This window comes from Cinclus cinclus, chromosome 3, assembly GCF_963662255.1.
Source record: "Cinclus cinclus chromosome 3, bCinCin1.1, whole genome shotgun sequence".
NCBI lineage: Eukaryota > Metazoa > Chordata > Aves > Passeriformes > Cinclidae > Cinclus > Cinclus cinclus.
In genome coordinates, this window is record NC_085048.1 from 83,419,603 (window position 1) to 83,442,219 (window position 22,617).

The following is a 22,617-nucleotide window of genomic DNA, read 5'->3' on the forward strand; positions in this document are numbered from 1 at the left end:
AGAGATGTGGTGCACCTTGAATTTCAACTGACTATAATGAGAAGTCAGAACATCCAGGTTGCTTTTTTGCTCTTCATTCTTTTTGTTTCTTACCTTTTTCATTTCACACATGTGAGACTATTAAGTAAAATTAGGTCTGTTACACAATGTATTGTTGATGCTGATTTATGCCTTTTCTTTCTTTTTCTCTCTCTCTTTCTTTTCCCCACATGCTGTCATCACGGTCTTTGTATTTTCCTTCCCAGAATTTTTGGGGAATGATTAGCCATTAGGATAAGGTGTGGGAATAAATCTGTGCTTTAAAACAAAAACAAAAACTATTTCATTTTAGGTGCATCCAAAATTTTAAAATAATTTCGTATACTATCTGAAGTTTTACATATAAAATTCCACATTAATATTCCACATGAATGATTGCTTTCACAGACTCTTGAATTCTTCTAACTGGCAAATCAAGTAAATAGATGCTATACCTTCCAAGGTGTTACACTTCATCTGGAAAACTTTAAATATACAAAATGTGCTTATAAAAAGAGCCCTATATACACAATTGTAGGCACCAGAAAATGACCTGGCACTATTTTGCTTCCCCTTCCCTGGTATTTTGGTTAACTGATGGTAACTGTCTGCCTCCTGAGCCCAGCAGACGTTAGTCCTCGAGTGCAGTTTCTACTTCAGGAAAGCAATTCATCAGTCAGCCACATGAATGAAATCCAGCCTCAAATAATGACAGTTCCCTCCCTCTGTCTCCCAAGGACAGTTATGTTTTTTATAACTCTTGCCCAGAAAGCCATTTCACAATGCAAACCCAGTCTGTCTTCAGCGAGGGCATGAGGATTTGAATTCCTGGCCATTCACAAGAGTGAGAAATGAAGGGCTCTTGGCTGCCTGCAGCTTTAGAAAAGGGGTTTTCCATAATCACCCTCTGTTGTAAAGGCAGGATTATTTGTATTTCTTTCATTTGGAAATGGGCCTTTTTCACTCTGAACGAAGTACTGTTGAGCACCTTCCTACCATCCATTTGCTTTCCCCCCACAATTGCTCAGAGGAGAAATTAAACCATTGGAGGAATGGGAACTTTTCAAAGGAGCATTTATGGGCCAGAGGAAAGATGACCAGATGGGCTGTCACCCAAGAAAATACAAATCAAGCCCCAAATCACACCCGGGGACTTTGCCATCCATAATGCCTGTTCAGGATTTCTGTTTATTTTTCGAAGAGGAGGATCATATATGGCTTGGCTTAAGAACTTCAATTTATGTTTCTGGCTGTCGGGGGATGCTGGCAAAAGATAAAACATCATCAGCTCATTTTCCATCAGTAGCGCTCTGTCATTCCATTAGGGCAGGAAATAGCTTGCTCTGTTACTGAGTGAATTTGACTTTAGTGTGGATCAGAGGGAGGACCCCTAGAGTTCAACACATCTCCCCATGCCAGCTGTTCAGCATAAGACAGCAACGGCGTGCAGCCAAATGGCCACCCTCAGGATCCAACATGAGTTGGCATCACATGACTTGCAAAAGCAAGCAGTGGGAGCCCTTCCAAGGGAGGTGAGGTGCTGGGCTGGTGGTGAGGATGGAGAAGGTTAAGGGAGGTTCTGGTGAGAGAAAGGCTTTCTTTGGTGCTTGCTAAACAGTAAAATAAAGACTAAAATATTTTGCTGTAATGAGCCATAATTGTAGCTACTCAGATTCCACCACGGAAAGGTACAATATCAGATCCCCGATAGATGATACTTGTTTAATTGGGTTATTCATTTGAGAAGGGGTTCAGAGCTGCTTTCCAGATACCACTGAGTGATAGCCACAAGAAGTCTTGCCAAAAAGAGAGTCATTTATCCTCTCATTTTGCAGTTTAAGCGACTAAGAAGACATAGCTATGGACTAAGAATTTCCAGCATTAAGTCTTGATTTTTTCAAAAGACACACATGGGATCTGTAAGCCTGAATGATATGTGCAAAGGGCACTGAAGAGTCTTGCTTCGCATGACAAGGCTGCAGTGATGCTGAGTGTAGATCTGGAATCCTAATTTTCTGATATACTACTTTTTAAGGGCTTTGCCTGTCTTCGAGGACCATAATTTTTTGTGTGTATTCTACTCATCGTCTCTCACCTTAATTTACAGTCTCCCACAGCAACTTCAGTTCCAGTTGACTGCAAGCTCTAGTAATTGCAAGCTGTTTATGGGACGGGGAGAAATCTGGGCTTCGTGTGTTTCAGTTTGCTTACTAAATAAATGGGACAGGGTTTTTTATGATGCTCCAGCTTTTTGCAGTAAATCTTCCTAATTAGCAAGGGCAAAGTGTGTAGGGAACACCAGTATCTCAAAACAAGTGATATACTTTGCATGGGGAAGAAAATTCAAGCTTGTATGTACAGAAAATATAATTCAGGGTATTTGCAGGCTTTTGAGTCACTTGAAGAAGATTTTAAAACTTGACACATAAATCTGGTTTGGGGTCTCTTTTTTCCCTCCACCCCAAATCCCTCCAGTTATGTCACTCTGATAAAAGATATTGCCTCTCCCTACAAACTTTGCCTCACACATCCATAGATCACCACAGCAGATTGCTGTTCCAAATTAGGTACATTTTTCTGTGGGCATACTGGCAACTGTGATTTTTGGGGCGTAATATGAGAATCCTGGTTTAGCCAGTGTGGCAAAGTGGTATTCTGCTGCCAGTCCACATGAGCAGCCTCATCTGGATTCAGTTTTATAGCTGAGGCACTGTTTTCCTAGTGAGAGGTCAGCAGACACCTCTGCATGTGTTGATGGGATAGCTGTTTTTCATAATTCCTGGCCTGTCTCTTAGCTTCCATGCATCTCAGGCTTTCCTAATTGCCACCTTCTTTTGTGAACAGATGCAGACTCTGTATGCTTTCGATGAAGAAGAAACAGAAATGAAAAATAAAATAGTTGAAGACTTGAAGACAGCTCTGCGGACTCAGCCCATGAGGTAATGTTGTTTGCCTTTCATCACAACTCACTGCCTCCCAATGGTCAGATGTGACACTGCTAAGAGTGGCAAGGACAGAAACCTCATTGTTTCACCTCACACAAGCCTCTCTGAGATTTCAGACAATCCTCAGAGAGCCCTACAATCCCTGGTCTGAGCCTGCCTATTTGGGAAGCTAACTAATTTCCCATTAATGCTAATTCAGGAAAATAAAAAAAAAGGTCTACTGTGAAAAATCTGTGGCAGATATTTGCAAACACAGGTAATGACTATGAAGATCAGATTTTAGTCTTCACAGCCCCCTGCACATCCCATGTAATTTGATTCACACGGGCAAAGTCTCAGCCTCTACTCTGAACTTTGAATTTAAGCTTCCCCTTATCTTTAGTAATGTGAACTGTTTAGTGCAAAGCAGCTAATGCATCTGACATCACCTGGTTTGGCATTCTTCCCATTCTATGTTGTAACTTTGGCACAGAGAAATGTAAAGAGACTTTATTGTGTACTGTCTTTGAAGGTAAGGTCATCTTTCTTTCTCTGGGAACAAAGCTCTGAAAAATAGCAAACTAACTAGCATAGAAACTTTTCCATTTAACACTTAGAAGAGCAGTGTGGAGAAACAATAACTTTAGTTGATATGATTTCAGGGAACACTCAGTCAAAAAAATTCTGAATGTTTTTTATATTGGCTAAATACTTTTGTACCTACACCATGCTGAAGTCATAGTTTCAGAGAGCTTCAGTAATGCCTAACCAAATACAGTTCTTTTTTGGGGAGGGGATCATAACCAAACAAATGAAATAAATAAATAAATAAAAACAATCCAGAAAATCATGTCAAAGGATTTTCATTGACTTTGACTTGAAGTGAAGATATATTTGGAACTTCTTGCAGAGCTAAGTGCTGATTGTTCTTCTCTCTTTCATAATCTTTTAAAAATTGACTGCATGCAGCTTCTCTGGTTTTTACCTTCTGTTTATTTCCTGTTGTTATGGGCTTTAAGAGAGCATAAAATCATATCCTGGTGCTCCTCAGGCATAAACATTTATCAGACTTTGATAATTTTACATGTGGGTAGAGTGAGTAGTTTTAACATGGAAACAGGGAAGTTGTAGCCTATACTGAGACCTCAGTCAAGAGTGACTGTTTAATGCTGTCTATCACTTTCCTAAAGCAGAGTAAAATTCAGCTGGACTCCGTGTTAAAATGGATGCTAATGCAACTGTCAAGCTTCCAGCTCTCACCAAAGTCCTGTGCTGTTGAGACTTGATATAGCAAAACTATTACATTAATGTTGAGCTTGTTTGATGCTTACTGTGTGAAGGAGACAGCTTTCATTGAATGTAGCCACAGCAGCAAGGCCTCTTGCTTTGTCCAGATGAAACACTTTGGTGGCCACTATTGGTTGTTCTGCTCTGTCATTTTGAACAGACAACCCAAACTCCTTGTTGAGGACAAGGCAATAGAGAAGAAGAAAAAGCAATGAGCATTTGAGCAAATTGTTTTGCTCAAAGCCTTGCAAGATTTTTCTTCTCCAACCTGTATTACATCTGCTGCATCCCCTTGACAACAGCCTGTTGCTTCATCTGTTTGTAATAACCCTGACAAGCACAAGCACCAGAACAAGCATCTATGGGCTGCCCTATAAAGTCTTCTAAATGACTGGCGATGGTTGTGGGGCTTTTTGAAAAAACAGCTAACCCAAGCCAAGTTTTGAGTTAAGTCCTCTGTCTCAACTAATTTCCAGCGACTCAATTTGTTAGCTGCCAAATGGGCTGCATGCCAGTGCCTGATCAACAAGCCAATTTCTTCTTGATGGAAGGGTTGCAGTGGAGAGGCCCTCAGCTCCATCAAATCCATCTCATAAGCAGTATGATACCTAAACCTTCAAAATACTAGTCTTTCTAGTTTAATTTGGATAACAAATCCTATTTTCTTTGCCACTTCTGTTCATCAGGCCTCTGAAGAAAATAGACACCTAAATTCACACAGGATGAACTGTCTGGAATCCCTTTGTGATAGCAGGGTACACAGGGGCTCTGACAGCTTACCAATAGGCTTCTCTGCTTCAGTTCTCTGGTCCAGGGGAATCAAAAGAAGAACAACGCATGCATCTCTGTTTTATTTTCCTGTAAACTATGTCTCTTCTAGTGGATAATGCAGAGTAATTACTAATCTCTGTCTCTATTCCAACCCACCAGTTCTAACAGTAAAAAGTAAAGCAGACTATCCAAATTTAAGTTCCTTTCCTCTTTGTAGAAAACGGGACAGGAGTATCCCTGGGGCAGTTTGTGGTTCCCTTTGAGCAAGTACACCTTGTTTGGTATTTAGGAGCAGCCCTAAAATAATAAAGTCAGGTTATGTCCTAGCACAAGGGAGCAATCCCAGCCACAGAGAACAAAAATGCCACATCTGCATCTTGTAAAGAAACACTTTTTCTCTCAGGTTTGTAAAATCTTAGAACTATAAACAATTGTGATGACAAACTGTTGGACAGAAGCAGTGAGAGAAGAACTTTTCATCTGGTATTTCAGTGCCCCAGAATGGAGGTACGGAAGTGCAGCAAAAGCAAAAACTTTAAAGGGACTGGGAAAACATTGCTTTTTGGAGCCCTTGAAAAATACCTCCTTTAGTCTGAATCATCACTCATTGCTTTTACTGTCTGTATTTCTCCTTTTGTTTTATTCAGATTTACCTCCTGCTATTTTTTTTTGTTTGATGTAGCAATGTTGCATCCAGGTGCATACTGAAGAGGATCATTTATGCAACCAGCAAAATCCATTATGCTGAATTTTTCAGCAGTTCAGTAGTTATCAGGATTATGTGTGCCCCCTAGTTCAAAACTAATGCTGCAGGGAATTGTAGCCTTGCCTGTTAACAGGGTGGGAACATCCTGCTCTCTGCACCCCCACAGCATATGATCTTTCTGACTTTCCTGAGCTGGATCAAGACTTACAGGGAAGCTGTGCCCCCAACACTTGGAATCCATCAGTGGGTCAGTTCCTCTAAGGCCACCACATCTGTATTTGGATGAAAGGTTTATTATTAGAGCTAGCTAACTCATTCTGATCAGCACTCTCTAAAACTTGAAAGGCAAAGAGGTGCCCTGCCTTTTAAAGTGTGCTAAACTGGTCAAGTGAGAGTCTGAGGTGAGGTTAGGCTTTAATTTGCTTGTTTAGCACCTATTAAAACACACTCTGCTTTATTTACATTTGAGTATTTGAATGTGTTAGCCAGAATGCATTGGCAAGTGTGTCTAACTTTACACCTCCCAGTCCAGAACAAGACCCTACTTTGCAGCACTGAGGTTGTGTAGGACAGGAGTTAGTTACACGTGTGCTGTGTGTGAGAAGGTCCTTTGCTTGTATAAGTTGACTTTACTTTTGCACATACAGGCAGACATCTGTGTAGAGACAGACACATGCACAAACACCAACAAACACCAACAAACACCAACAGTGTGAGGACTGTGGCTCTCATGCTGTCAGCTAAACTCCCACCTCTTTTTCTACCCTTTACATTGACTCACACACCTCCCCACACCAAGCAAATCTTCATACTGAGAGTATCTTTTGGGCTAGAAATTGCTTTTGCCATTTTTTTACCTCCCCCAGCATGATTTCTGGCTTTTCTGGAGAATAAGGAACTGTTTAGAAAAGGGAGGATGAAAATCATAATTAGATTCCTGCTTCTGATTGCAGCTGAAATAGAAAGGTACTTGGCTTTGCTTGCTATTGAGTAACACAACTCCCTGTTTGCTTTCTGGGCTAGGAATAGTACAGGAAAGTCCCAACATTGTTTTAAATTATGTCATTAATCAAGTTTTGTGACACGCACCTCTTTCCAGCACATGCCTTCTTTTTGGAATGACCTCATCCTAACAGTCCTAGAAAAATTGCACTGCCAGTGAATTTAGTGAGAGTTTGTGCTTAACTGGGACAATGTGACTTTTGTGCATTTGCCTTTTTTTTTTTCATGTAGTCATTAGAGCAGGCTAAAATACATGAAAATTGTAGTGCCTTGCTTGTCTTAAGATCGTGCGTTCTATCCAAAAGCATTTAGGGGACCCTTTGCTCTGCTGCTTCTTAGGATGTTTTCATCAGTATTACCCTGTAAGTTTAGAAACATATTCATCTTAAGTCTTCCCTCAGTCCTGGAGGTTCAAATAACAGGGAAAAAAATTGTTTCTTTCCCCAGCCCCCAAAAACAGAGGGAATAGATAAAGTATAGAATGGAACCTTGAAAGTGAAGAGGAGACAGAGAATCTAAAGTAGCCCTTCCATAGTAGAGAGAGCAGCAACTCCACTCTTTATAGGCTCAGGGAAGTGATCAGACTTCATTGGCAGTGTTGTTTAGTGACACGCTGAGTTTATGCTTATTCTTTTTCCAAACAAATCCTTTGCAACAGCTCTTCTAGCTATGAATGCACTTGCTTCAGTCTTCTTTGCCAAGCTATCAGCTAAATGCATTTCAGAAACTTAACTAAGTCTGAATCTTTCTATAATCAGTTTGAGTAACAAACTGCTTTGGCTGACTTCCTGATGCACGATGCCAATGCTGCTCTTAGGTTTGGAGAAACAGGGGGTTTAGCTCCTATGATTTGTTGGGGTAGACAAAATGATGCATCCAGAGAATGTGCAATCAGACCTGTGTGAAACTTGGCAGATTGTCTTAGCAGGGTTCTGTTGAACTATCTTTTCTTTTTTGGTGTGCATGTGTTCCTGTGTGTGCCCTTACTCTGAGAGTCACTTTGAAATTCAGTTTTGAATAAAACCCAAATATCAGACCAAGACTTTGTGGAATGCACCAGGCTCTTCCATATTTTTGGTCAAATTGCTGGCCCAAAGAAGCTGAAAGTTGGCAAATCTATCAGCATAGTGAGTTTAACTTTCAGGTAGGTGCTGAAAATTCCTGAGTGGTGTGGAATGTAATCACCAAAAAGCCATACATATGTCAGATCCCTATTACCCAGTGAAATATAAGTATAGCTTGGGTTTCTCTTGATGGTACAGGGACATGAATGGAGATCAGTGCAATTTGGTATTTCAGTATGGTGCTGCCATTATTACTGATTATAAGTAACAGCATCTCATGGACAGAAAAAGAAAGATTGTACATGAGGGAAGAGGAAGGGCTGAGTAAAAGCATAATGACACAGAATTTTGATATTTTAAATTTGTTGCAGAGGTGGCTATTGTCAGCAACATTTCAATTGCTTGAAGTGCATTTCTATATTGTGCTGTGCAAAGTGCAGCCATGGACAAATTGTTGCTGGTGTACATTTTTAAAGACTGAAAATTCAAGTGTGATATACATGGTTCTGCATTCAGACATTTCAAAAAGTGTACCTACCTGAGCAACATGTTAGAGGAGGCAGGAGGTAAACAATGCAATATAGGGAAATTATTTTCAAGCCTTCCATGTCTTTGAATCCCCATTTTTAATCCTGAGAACTTAAAACGAAACATTGTTAGAATTTTTGGTTTGAACTGATTTACCTAATTCCATCCTTTTCTATTGATTTGTCTAGAGGGCTATTTGCATGGTCTAAATTGACCCATATGGATTTTTTGACCCTGGTTTTCAACAAGAGCAAAGGAGCATTACCATTTATGGAAGAACACGCCTCTTTTAAACATAACATGTTCATATACACGTGACATGGGATTGGAGTGTGAAGGCAGTAGGACTGATGGACAGAATGGGAATGAGCTTGCCTCTGTCAGTGTGCCCAAGTCCTGGAGGTGGAACCTATAAGCAGTATTGGTTGAAAGTTAAAGCTAAGCCTAGAAATGGTTTTCAAGGTAGTCTGAACTCATAACTGAAGGTGTGGTGACAAGTCTGCATGTTGGGTGTATTAGAGTGTATGTAAGATGGAACAATTCAAAAGAATCCCTTCAGCCTCGAAAGTGCAGCAGCTGTTGAGGTGAACCACAGCAGTGTTTGGTGGTAACTGCAACAAAGGACACAGAGACCAAACATATCATTACCCTGAAACTCTGTAACACACCATTATTAGATGGAATGTTTTCTCTGTTTGTTTGCTTTGGTTTTCTTAAATACCTGGGGATTGTTCTGTGAATTTAGGCTAAAAACTTGCCATCTTTTAAAGATCTGGAGTTGAATAATATGGTGTCTTTTGAATAAAGTGCATTTGGTCTGCTTTCCTTGTTTTTCCTACTTTTTTTTTTTTTTTGTTATTTTTTGTCTTTTCAGGTTTGTTACCAGGTTTATTGAGCTGGATGGCCTGAGCTGTTTGCTGAACTTCCTGAAGAGCATGGACTATGAGACCTCAGAGAGCCGCATCCACACATCCGTTATAGGGTGTATCAAGGCACTGATGAACAACTCCCAGGGGAGGGCTCATGTCCTGGCCCATCCAGAAAGTATCAACATCATATCCCAGAGCTTACGGACTGAGAACATTAAGACCAAGATTGCTGTGCTGGAGATCCTAGGGGCTGTCTGCTTGGTACCAGATGGTCACAAAAAAGTCTTGCAAGCCATGCTTCACTACCAAGTCTATGCTGCAGAAAGGACAAGGTTCCAGGTAAAAGGAGGATAGTTTGACAGAAATACCCAGAATGAGGAATCCTTGCTGGGAGTAATTTTTTACAGTGCATATATTGTAAACCTGCTAAGTAGTAAAAAGACAATATTTATCATTTTGTTTTAGGAAGGGAAATTCCTCGAATTGATTATTAATATTAATTTATTTATATTTCAAGACATATTGCTTGTCATTGATGCTAACTTAAAATTCCATGTATTTTGCCTGAAGGTTGAGGTTTGCTGTTCTAAATGAAAGCTGATTATCTGTTCATACTTCAGTTTGATGGCATTTCTGGGGTGGTAATGATTTGTTCTGTTCTAGAATCTGAAGCCACAGAATTCCAGTAGCCTCTATCCTGATTTTAAATCCTTAATTTATTAATAAAATAATTGTGGATTAAATAATGGAGACAATACATTAAATTATGTGTAGTGGAGGAACTTCACTTGCCACTTGGCAATCAACTTGTGAATCGTCACCACTTAGCAATTGTTGCCTCAAATAACTCCCATTCAGACCATGGAAGGGAAATGCATTCTGAGACCTCGAAGTAGGTCAGTGACAGGCTTTTATTGTGGAAACTACTGGCTACTACCATGATGTTCCTCTTCCCATTGAACTGAGCACCTTTACCAAAAGGTAGTAGAGAATCTATTGCAGTGTGTGAAGCTGTGGCTCCTTATCTTTGGGATAATCTCACCCATTTACTGTTCTTTCTCAGATGAAAAGATTAGAGCGGTGTTGTGCCAACAGGCACTGGATCCCAAATCCTGACAGTCATTATCTCCTACCTCCTTCTCAGCTAATGGATTTTAGGCTACAATTAACTTATTACTGTAAAAGTGAATGGGGAAACAACTTGTGCTGGTGGACAGTAGCTGCCAATGTGTGTGTTAGAACCAAATGCACTGTGGGATTCACTGCCTGCGGCTCAGACCTGGGACACAGATGCAGGACATTCTGATTTGGCATTAACCTGTATTTGGCACTGGCAAGTCCATCCCTCTGCGTGCACTGCCCCGTTTGCATTGCCTGTGTATTCAAACTTGATGTGTGTCTTCACTATGCAGGTGACACATGATGTCTGGCTCCAGAATTGGGAGATTTTCAGCCTCTGTTGAAAGCTCTTGAAGCTATTACAATAGAGAAAATCATAATTACAGTAAAACTTGGAAGGTGAAGAGATCATAGCTGCAGTCATGTGTCACTATTCTTTAGTACAGGGGTAGGATAGGAATGAGCAGTGCAGATACAGGAAGCATAAGCCATATACATGAGCTATGGTGTAGAGATTGTTGGGAACTGCCTATGGAGGAGAAGGAGAAAAATTTAAAGTCAGCTTGTTTTCTAGTAATTAGCTGAAATAAAGAATCCTTCCTGAGCTAATATGACATTCTTTTATAGCTGGGAGACAGGTGGGGATAACTTGAGCTGCTTAGCAAAAATCAATAACTCACAAGCCTGACTCCACTTGTGGTCCTGTGCTTAACTTGCCCTTACTGGACCAATTGACTCTGCTTAATAAGCCCTTATGGGATAGATGCTGAGTTTACCCTAGTTGGGTGTTCTGTGTCTCTCTCTCTCTCTCTCTCTCTCTCTCTCTCTCTCTCTCTGTTTCTGTTGATTTAAAAGTTACTGAATAACCAAGGTAAGTCATTGCTGGGCAAAATGGGGTAACTTTTGAGGAATCTGGTGGAATGATTTGCAGGTGCTTGCCAGTCTCTTACATTGATGAAAATACTTTGCATAAATGCTGCACTTGTCAAAATACTTTTCCATTTGGGAAAAAGGAAATATAAATGGATACTCTCTTTTATTTCTCAAGTAAAAAAAAAAAAAAAAAGCCCCACCCAGCCCCCAAATTATTTAGCAGAAGGAATGTGTTCTTGTTTTCAATTACTAATACTTGTGTTTAGAGATTGGAATGGGATTTTCTGCTACACTCAGCAATAGCTTGAGTTTAATTTTGAGGAGGTAAGTGTTCATCCAAAGACATTCCTCATCCATCTCCAGTTATTCTTCTAACAGAAGACTGAGAAATTTTTAAATCCTGAAGAAACAAATGTGGTCATGGTCTTTCTTACATTTTAGAGGAAGTTTCTCTGATACTCTAGCACTTAATTTTGAGAGTGATCCATCTCTTTACCTCTTTCCCTCCTGCACTTCTGTCTCAGAATAGTCTTGCATCTTATTGTCATGGAAAGCATCCACTGTAACTTGAACATAGGAAGCCATTTTAAAAGAAGGATGAGCTCAAAAATGCTTCTTCTGTACCTTTCCTGTAGGTTCAAAGATGTAGTGTACAACAAAAGCCTTCTTTTATCCTATTTTAATCCTAGTCCTGAATGTAGTCTTTGTAACCCAGAGTTTGCAAGTGTCTGAAGAAATCCTTTAGGTGTGAAACTGAACCCTTTGGGGGCTGTGTTTCCTGCAGCTTGAACATCTAGCAGCATCATTCGGTGTATTGAAGTGTCTAAAAAGTGTGGAGCTTGCAGCAAACATTAAACTTTGCAGCCTGACTTTGACCAGCCACACCTAAACACTCCTATGTTGAAAACTATCCACCACAAGTGAGGAATCTGGCAGAACCCACAAACAAGAATACTTTCTGTGAAAGTAATAAAACTGTGAGCTAAACTGTAGGAACAGGAGAAATTATCCAGAGTAGAAATTTATTCCTTTGCCTTTGTGGTCCATCACTTCAGACTGATTCTGATTGGTGGGGGCAAGGAAAGTTGGGAACTGTAAAGGCACTGCTCAATCTTTCTCTATATCTAGCTCTGCAAGACAATGGCCAAATTAGAAACACAATGCATAAGAGGAAAATAATCTCAGATTTTGGAAATCAACTCAGTTCTTGTGAAGTAAAAGTGTAGAGCTTTCTGGAAATGGTATTGACCTCACTTTTATTGGAATGTCCAATAAATAACTTACAGGTGATGCTGACCTCTGACAATATCAGTGCCAGTGTTGCTTTTCCTTAAGTTGGCTTCCTGACAATAGTAGTTGAAAATATTTGTCATCCCATTCAGCCATCTTGCTGTCAATTTATTCCTCCTCATCTGTGAAAGCTGTCACTTCGTATGATATCTGTTTGGATTTATTTTCAACTCTTGCAGGTAACAGTGAACCTATGAGTCCCATTCTCCCTCATGTCATTTGTGGTGACCAGCACTATGCCTGTTGGGGAATTACGATATTAATGTAATTAACATTAATACAGATCTACTTTTCCCCAAAACAATTTTTCTTCCTTTTGAAGAAGAATATCATTGTAATGAGTAATAATTTGGAGTACAGGGTTCTGCTTCCACTCCTTTTTGTAAGAAGTTAGAGATGTTCAGAATGATTCACTGACAGCTGTCTAAAACTTGAGCTCCTGAATAACTTGCTGCTGACAACTTTAGATTGAAACAGTGATAATTTCCATTTTTCACAAGTGTGGTGGAGCGTAGAGATCGTGTATTTAACACAGAACCATAAAACATGGCATATTTTGTTGAATGTAAGAAGTTATTGCTAGTCAGTGCTCTAAACAGAACTCCTGCTACCTGGCACAGGTGCCAAAAGTTGTCAGAAGACTCAGCAACTGGTGAATTAGTGGAGAAGGAAAGCTGTGACTTAAGGTGTGGCTCTTTCTAAACTTATATGAACTCTGTCCTGCAATAGCTCCTATTACTTGAATAGAAAACTTACTGTTTTATACTAGTGTTTCTGAAGTCAAAATTCAAATGACAGTGCAGTTCCTGAGCATTATGAATGTTTTTAGTCCAAATTAACTAAATTGCACCAAGTAGTACCAATGGAAGACCATTAATCAATCAGTGCTGAAATGCTTTGAAAAGGGTGTCTTTGCTTCTTGATGTGTTCTTTCTTTTTAAAACTTTTCATTAAGTTAATGGAAAATATAAATTGAATTTTTATGAATACGAAGGACTATTTCCTTAAAAAAAATTCAGATTTTACTCTGAATTGAAGGTGATGTAAAATATTATTTCTTTCTAAATTGCCAACATTTCATCTACTGACTACAATCGTCAGTCCTCTAGCTTCAGTCAGGGTTCAATTTAAAGCCCTGGGGAGACTCGTCAGAACTTACTCTTTTTTCTTGAGGCTCCAGTCTTCTCCATTCAATTTGTTTTTCATACTGCAACTTCACCCTGTGTCTTTGATATTCAGTGTGTTAATAGATATATTGGGACTATCCTTGTCTTGGCACTTGAAACAAGATTCCATACTTTATGTTTGTGTCTCAATTTATAGTCACTGTTCCTATTTCCTCACATTTGCCACAGCTTCTTGCCTGAGCTTTTCTGTTTGCTTGCTCTAATTATTAACCTTTCTTTTATAATGCCCTTCTGCCTGGAATGATTCTCACTTTAATGTCCAGCAGGGCAGTCTGTAGTTCATCTTAAGATATTCCTTGAAAATTGTCCTCTTCAGAGTAATACTCTTCCTCCACTCAAATACCACAGTAGTATTAGGGCATGCCTTTAGTCTCCTTCCTGAGGCAATCTGGAAAACTGTGTCTTCATCCAATTGTTTGAAACATTCTACTTTGACCACAAATCCTACTCTGCCCCTTAAAGAACAGAGAGGAAAGAAAACACTTGAAATCCAAACAGTAAATCCTCAGAGCAGAAATGTGGAATTAGGAAGATGAGCCCTTTTTGTCCTTGCTGGGATTTTTTTCCATGTATTCAGTGTAGTTCTGTCACTGGCTCACTGTGTGATAATAAAAACGTTACTTCATCTTTTTTTTTTTTCTTGTGAAGATGGAGTTTTATAAAATGCTATGAAAACTGTGAAGGAAGAGTCTCTGATTTTAAAGTCATCCATGTCTGAATTACCCTATCTATGACTGGTTTCCATTATGAAAGGGGCAAGTCTTTCTCTCCCCTAAGCTGTTGCCTTTCTGATTATTTTTATGCTTGTTGTTTTCCCTCCTTTTCTCTGTGTCATGACATTGTCTCACATTATACTTTTTAGCATGCCATATTTTGAGACAAAATTAACATTGCAAAGTTGTAATGCTCTATTTGCCCAAAAAGTTTATCAAGATGTCCCAGTGCTCTTCCCAGCATAGCTTGCTATTTAAAATACTTATCTAGCTGTGGATCCCTGTGGGGAGAAAGAATTTTCCTTTTAGTCTTGTGAGAGCCTAGGTGTCGGATACTGTCTGAAAGAAGCTGATTTCACTTGCCGGTGGAAATATTAACTGGGCTGCTTTGGGCAGAAAACTCTTGTTTTCCTCCTTAATGCTGCTAGAAATTTTGAAACTAGAGGTGAATGAATAAAGAAAGTTCGAAATTGTCAGTTGAAAAAGTGGAGGCCAGGAGCATTTCTTCCAGAGCCCCCTTGCCTGATTTATGTTAATCCCTGTCAGTACAGACCATAATTTGTAAGGAGAAATCTGATCAATTTGGAACTGTAGTAGAGGATCTAACAAGGAACAAATTAAAAGGCTGTATTCACCCTTGATTTCCTTCTTCCCTTTAGGGCTCAACCAAAGCCTTTTGAGGTTTGCTGCAGATTGAATGAAACCCTACTGGTTGCCAGTGATGAGGAATAATGGGATTAAGTGAGGAAAGTTTTGTTTAAATAGTAGGAAAAACCTTTATAACCATAAGATCAACTGGACCACAGAACTGGCTTCCAAGAGGTGTGGTGAAATCTTTTTCACAGGAAATGTTCAAGTGAAGATTTGAACCTCAGCCATTTGCAGAGTTGGAGATATTGGAGTTTGGCCACAGTATGAGGGTGTAGACTCTGATTGTTAGGAATTGCAAGAACTTACAGTGTTTCCTTCTCAAGCTCAACAATTGCATGAAGACATGCTGCTCTTCAATTGGATTACTGCAACACAGTTTTGCATTTTCTTGTTCTGAATTTGGTCTGCCTCTCATTGCATTCTGCTCCTAGTTCAGTGTTCTGAAATGTGGGATAGAAAATTTTTGTTAGCATCCGTCAACTTGTCTGGATGCTGTACCTGATATGCTGTTTCATAGATTCTTGCATGTTCCTAAAAGTCTGTTAGAAAATATGATAGGAATGAAGCCTCTGAAGAAAACCAGCAAAACCATCCTTGGTTTTGCTGCTTCTGTAGTGATGGCTAATTCAATTATTCCAAGAAGGCAAATGTGTTTTGTGTTTCAGTGTCAAATCTGCCAGTAACAGAATCAAATTATCTCATTTATTTCACTCCTGCTTGTTTGTCAAGCTGAACAGTTGGTTTTGTTGGGGAATTTAAAGACTTCTCAGTTTCTGATTGTCACTCTTAGAGATAGTATGCTGGATCGAGCTGATCACCAGTCTGGCTCAGTAGGGCATTTCATGTGCTTTTATGTAAGACTCATTCCCATTTCTAGCAAAATATTATTTGGTCATAACACAGTTACTGGTGTGTTGGATGAGACTGAAGCTCAAATGCCTGGAGTAGGGAAATTTGAAAATTCCTGATGGGAAATTGAGAAGCAGCAAGAGAAAGGAGTTCAAGAAATTGAGCTTGTTTGATAATGAACATACTACACTCAGATGTAAAAACAGATGTCAGTAGCAGTGTATGATAGGTTAAAATATTTTATTGCACAAAAATAAGAATGAAACCAGGAGGTTATACTTTCCTCTGAAGAATGCACAGGAGGATATTCCTCCTGTTTCTTGAGGCATATCTCTGTGGCTTTCTACAGGAAACAAGATAGACCAATGGTGACTAGCAGAGGAAAGATTTTGCTATGAATGAACACCTTCAGTAACCAGGGACAAAAGACTGACTAGAGGAAAATGAACTTCCTTACTCAGCATCATAGCTTCAAAATGTTATATAAATGGTCTGCTGAGCCAAACACTAAAAAGTTATTTTTGTCTTTGTTATCCCTTTTTTGGTCAAAACTTCTTGGGGAGACTAAAAAGAATTCTCTCTTTTTTTATGCAACAGCAAAGCAAATATATGGGTGTGAGGCATTTATTATTAATGCTGGAGTGAGACTCATACAGATGAACTGGCAGATCTCAAATGGAATTTGTTACTCTTTCAGTAAGAAAAATCATCCTTGGAATTATGAACTGATCAGAGAAGATCCTGAAAAGAATATTAAGGGTGATCAGCACAAAGCTAAAAGTAGAGTTACTTTCATGGCTAATCAGTTTCTGCATATAACCTTTTTGGTAAATATTCAAGTGGAATTAATCCTAATTAAGGCAAAGGCCACCCATGTTATTCTTCTAGTATTTTTCACCTTTGTCTCCTGATGTTCATAAGTTTATGGTAAAATATGTGTGCAGAAATTAGACCAAAATCATTCCTGTGTTGGGCACTCCCTCTTGGTTGGTTGAAAGGGGGATGTGCAGCCTCCGGGGAGAACTTCCAGCAGCCTTTCAATAAACAAAGCTTATAAGAAAGATGGAGAAAGGCAATTTACCAGGGCCTGTGGTGACAGGACAAGAGCTATAATGTTTAAACTATAAGAGGCTAGAAATAGAATGGGTAAAAGGGGATTTTTTATGATGAGAGTAGAAAGGCACTGGAAGAGGTTGGCCTGAGAAGATGTAGATGCCTCATCCCTAGAAGTGTTCGAGGACAGGCTGGATGGGCCTTCGAGGAGCCTGGTCTGGCAGAAAGTTGTTCCTGCCCAGGGCAGGGGGTTAGGACTAGATGATCTTTAAAAGTCATTTTTAACCCAAACTATTCCATGAGTCTGTAACATGGAAACTGGAGCTTAACTGCACTTCCAGTGGAGATATGTAATTCAACTTTGAACTTTGGATCTGTGTGCACATTCCAAATATTCCTGTTATTTGAAAATCCCTAAAATGAGCTTAACAAGAGGCAGTAATTGTCTGCTTCATGTTAAAAGGTGGTAAGCGAAGGAACAAGGATAAAACTTTCAAGTTTCAGGCATAGGCTTTTTTCCTCAAAACAGCTTCTCTTTACAATTATCTCCCCCTGTATAAAAGGTTCAATATATCCTGCAAGAAGTTAGATGATGATGTCCTCTAACCCATCTTGCTGCTCTGTTTCAGTCATTGTTAAACGAGCTAGACCGAAGCATGGGGCGATACCGAGATGAAGTAAACCTCAAAACAGCCATCATGTCCTTTATCAATGCTGTTCTGAATGCAGGTGCTGGTGAGGTGAGTCACTGCCCTGGAAATTCCTTCTGAAATGTTATGTTTAAGTTACCTTGGAAATGGTTAGTAGATTAAGTCACAAATCTTGTGGTAGTGAGTGGACATATTTTGTGGAAAATGCTTAATTGTTAAGATCAGTCTTATTATGTCTTCCATATTATTTAATTTCAAGCTCCTTCAATATGGCATAGACTACTTACACTGAAGTGATTACTTTGGGTTGTTTTTTGGTTGGCTTTTTCGCAGTTTTGGTTGTGGGGTTTTGTTTGTTTGTTTTAAGAACTGCAAGGCATTCACCTTTTTATTCCAGCCTTTTTAGAAAATATTTATGTTTACCTTCAGAAATGTTTTGAAATGTTGTTTTGACTCAAAGCCAAAATCAAAGCATTTTAATTTTAAAATATCAAAGGGAAACATTTCAGAAAAAAGATCAGTTTTTTTACTTTTATTAACAAGACTTCCTTTTGAGTCTGAAGGATAGTTTGAACTAATTTATTTAATTAAAAGTGTTACTTTTGTGACAATATCTTTTTCTTTTAATATTGTTTTTTGTTAAACCACAAAAGACAACAAGCTCACGAGACCTATCTGACAATGCATTTGTCTCTATCTCTGGGAATCCTGTAACATCCCACTGAATAGATGTCAGAATGTTTGTCAGAATACATGATTTTACATATGGTTTTATGACAAATAAAAAGAAAAAATAGGAGGACGACTGCAATGCTGTTCATCTGTAACCAGAATGGGAACCTCTAATGGACTAGCAGGAAAAACGCCAGTGGCTTCTGTTCTTTGTGGAACAACTTGGAGTGTGCTATCATTATGACTGCATATGTAAAATTCATAGCATGTAAATGTACTTTTAAGTGAAATGGAAACAAAGGCATGAATTCCTTTTTTGTTTACTTTACCGGAATTACTCATCTCGTGAATTTGTTGTCAGGATAGAGAATATTAAAAAGGGAAGAACGGAAGTTTTAAGTAATTTTTTTTTAAAATGTGATTGGCAGATTTAGGAAAAAATAACTTGATTTCCCCCCATTTTTTAAGGACAATTTGGAGTTCCGATTGCATCTCCGATATGAGTTTCTAATGCTGGGAATTCAACCCGTCATTGACAAGCTCAGAGGACACGAGAATGCCACACTAGACAGGTAAAAAAATTCTGAAAACAGCTACTGATGAACAGAAAGACTTCTTAGAAACTTCTCTATTTGAGACAGCTGTCTCTGTCTCTTCTTGAAATTGTCTCCCTAAAAAAACAAAAAGAAAATTAAAAAACAAAATCCTAAAATTATCATCAGTGGATGAAGTAGGAAACATACATACTAAGTTGGCAGAGGCTGTGACAAAGGAGTTCCTCAATTGCTTTGCTTCTCATCTTCTGGGGATGGCAGGCAGAATGAAAAATTTTAAAAACATTCTAATAGTTTCCTCTTTAAGCACAAGTGGAACAAAATCCTGTCCTGGTATGAAGGAGGAAAGCCAGTAGTTCATTGATTTCATTGTGACTGAGTATGTGTGATCTAAGTGCAGGTTCTGAGTTTCCAAGTTCTATGTCTACAGTTTGCTGCAAAGCTGGAACCAGGAATGTTACTTTGGATCTGCAACATTATAATAAGCAAGAATAAGAGAATATGTTCTATAGGTAATGTGTATTCCTTTGGGCAGTAACCAGGAGTGTTTAGGAGGGACTTGGGGCACTTTGAGATTTTACAAGTTAGTTAGGAGAATAACAAAGGTTTGAGAGGGTCTCAGATGCCTGGATTACATAGACTCTTTTACCAGATCTGTACAGTGAAATGTGCCACGGCCTTTCTCCACATCATCTGCTGTGCTCCAGTCTCTGTGTAAGACAAGCTCAGATGGTCAAATGTGTCACTCACCAGGTCACCCAGATCCAAACATATGCTGCTGTGCTTATCATCAGGCATACCTAAAGACTGTTTTGAACTGATCCACTGAATGCATTTCTGCTCCACTGTTTAAAAGAAACAACTTGTTAATGATCCAATAGCTGGCTAGCAGGCGTGTGGAGTTTTTAGAAATGTATTATCAGGCATTGCATTGATCAAAACCAGAATATCCCTTTCCTATTTTATGTTTATTTTTTGCACCTTACCTCAACACAGTGACTTAGCACAGGAGTTACAGAGCATGCACACCTCTGCCAGCTTTTCCTTTTGGCCTGTCACTGACCACCTTGCCTTGTGTATCTGTGACAGCACTTCATGTAAGAAAGGCTTGACAATTTCCACATGTTCTAGCTGAACTGAGGTATTGCTTCTTCTCTAGTGACAGACTGTGTTTAAGTCTGAATCATGCCATGAACATTGGCAGATGTTTTGTTTTTCTGTTTCCTCTAAGACATTTAGATTTCTTTGAAATGGTCAGAAATGAAGATGACCTGGAGCTTGCCAAGCGGTTTGACCTGGTAAGTTTTTCTTTGGAGTACCTGAACTTGCCAAAGCTGAACTTGCATCCACTTGAGATGCTTGGTGCACCTTTCCTTTGTGCTCCCTAAAACTAATATTTGACTTGAATTCTGAGAGTGGCTGATGCTCTTGTTTCCACTGTTTCTTATTTAGCAAGCAGGAGGTTTGCAGTGTATGAACAATGAGAACAATGGTCACACAAAGGGCTTCTGATGATTATCTTTGAAAAAAAAATATTTTTTTGTTTGCCTGAATGTTCAGGAGTGAAGGAGGTTCTTAACCGTGCTCTCAGGTTCTCAGTCCTGGTGATCTGGATGCCTTCTAGTTTCAGATATCCCCTTCACAGGACTATGGGTGAAGTTTGGGCTATTTTCTGATATTCTTCCTGAGATTACATGTAACTCTGCTGACAACAGCTCTTGCTGCACACTGATACAGAACAACTGACCCTTTCTTGCTTTACTTCTACTATTGGTGCTACCTGTTTTTAGGACCCGCATGTTTTGCTTGCTCCAGAACAGGTCTTAGTGGCTTTGCATGCCTCCCACCTTTCTAGCCCTATACTTTGGGGATCTTTCCATACTGGATAGGGATGACAATGGTGGTATAAAAGACCCTTGTGCCTGTTCCTGGAACCTGTGGCTGGACATGGCAGGAGACTTTGCAGAGGTCCAGTTGTTGAAAATTTGCCTGTCTTTGTATTGATTGGCTCTTTCACAGTTAATCAGGATTTCACTGTAGATGTTTTTTCTCTTCTCTCACTTCAGATCCACATCGATACTAAAAGTGCCTCTCAGATGTTTGAGTTGATCAAGAAGAGATTGAAGCATACAGATGCCTATCCCTATTTGTTATCCATCCTCCAGCACTGCTTGCAGATGCCATGTGAGTACATTTACAGATTTCCAGAGCAAAGGGTATTGGAGAACTGGGTGAAGCTCTGCTGTAGGTACAAGTCCACAGATACCAGGGCACACGCTGCCCTTGTCTCCCATTCAGAACTTGGCTGTGGCTAATGAACTTGCTATCTTACACTGACTCCACCCAGCAAAATTTTTGGCAAATGAAATTGTGTAGCTGAGACATTCCATTTAGTCACCAACAGAGCTTTTAATGATTTTAAATCTGAAGTTTTAAAAAAGAGTCCTTGTGCTCAGGAAATTCCCAGAAATATATAGCATTTTGAATATTAAAAAAAGACACTGAGGATTTTTTCTGGTAAAGCATTACAGTACTGAAAGCTGTTCTGCCACTGGGAAATTCCACAGTAAGTTTTTGGGCAGCTATCTCATGGCAATGCATCAGTGGAGGGCTCCCAAACACAAAGTGAATAATAATATTGTAACTTGTTTCCAAAGGAAGTGATAAGAATCTTGTTGTTAACTGCAATAAAATAATTCAGTTATGTGTCCAGAGTATAACAGCAAGGTCACTAAAGAAATGCCTGCCTTGGTCTTGTTAGGTGTGAGGTGTGCTGGTCTTCCATTGCTTTCATCTGTATTTGAGCAGTGAAACTGAGAAGGGAACATGGGGGAGATGTAGTGTGGTGTTTTTTCAGTAAGTAATGAGATACATGGTATGTTCTCAGGTACTTGTTTGAGTCGAGTACTGCCATGCACAAATTCAAGCAATACTTTGTCTCAGTGGACTTTTTTATATTAGTCTTTAGAACAGAGCTTGAGCTTTATATATGGACTGGGATTTTTGGTGGGAGAAGGACTAAATCCTGTTAGGCCAGGGCAGGATTGTACTGGAGCAGTTTTAAAGAATCTAAAGATCTAGGTTATGTAACTTAGAGAGCTTAATATGGCTCTAGCTCTTCTGTTTTCATATCCATGGGATTCAGTCTTTTTGGTTCAATTTCTGTTCTTAATCGCTTCACTTTCCAGTCATGTTTGTACAAATTTTTCATGCCACTTCAGTTTCACTGACTTGCAGATAACCAAGCATGCAGATAGAGCATCTCATTGACCTCATATATACATCTCATACAGTGACCTCCACATCAAGCCCCAGAAACTACTGAGTATTAGTTATTACAAAGGAATCCTTTTTATAGACATTTAAAGTGCAATGTATAGCTAACCTGTCAAAAGTTTTGTAAAGCCTGAATGTGCACATCAGGCATAAAGTTATGTGCTGTCCCAGTATGCCAGGTGTTTGTAAATAATCTGCTATCAACTGTTCAAAGTTAGTCTTTGTGTTCTGTAATCCATCTCACACAGGACTGAGGTGAAAGGTGAGGAGGAAAGAACGCCAGTTTGTTGAAAGGTCTGTGCACTTTGGCATGGAATTGGAAGTTCTCATGGGTTGATCTGTTTTCAATACAGATAAGAGGAATGGAGGAAACTTCCAGCAGTGGCAGTTGTTGGACAGAATACTCCAACAAATTGTTCTTCAGGATGAACGAGGAGATGATCCAGATATAGCTCCATTGGAAAACTTCAATGTCAAAAATATCATTAAAATGTAAGTTGCATTATTATTGTATATTTTTGTTATGCAGGTATAAGGATATGACCAGTATGCAGGTGCTTA

The 22,617-nt window shown here is 39.3% G+C and overlaps 1 protein-coding gene across 1 annotated transcript in view; it reads left to right on the forward strand.

Annotated features, from left to right (window-relative positions):
- Positions 1–22,617, forward strand: part of DAAM2 (dishevelled associated activator of morphogenesis 2) — a 114,071-nt gene that overhangs the window by 46,261 nt on the left and 45,193 nt on the right. Inside the window, 7 exon segments of the mRNA XM_062489228.1 lie at positions 2,863–2,957; positions 9,175–9,508; positions 17,534–17,644; positions 18,695–18,798; positions 20,012–20,078; positions 20,847–20,964; positions 22,410–22,548. Coding sequence (XP_062345212.1) covers positions 2,863–2,957; positions 9,175–9,508; positions 17,534–17,644; positions 18,695–18,798; positions 20,012–20,078; positions 20,847–20,964; positions 22,410–22,548 — 968 coding nt within the window.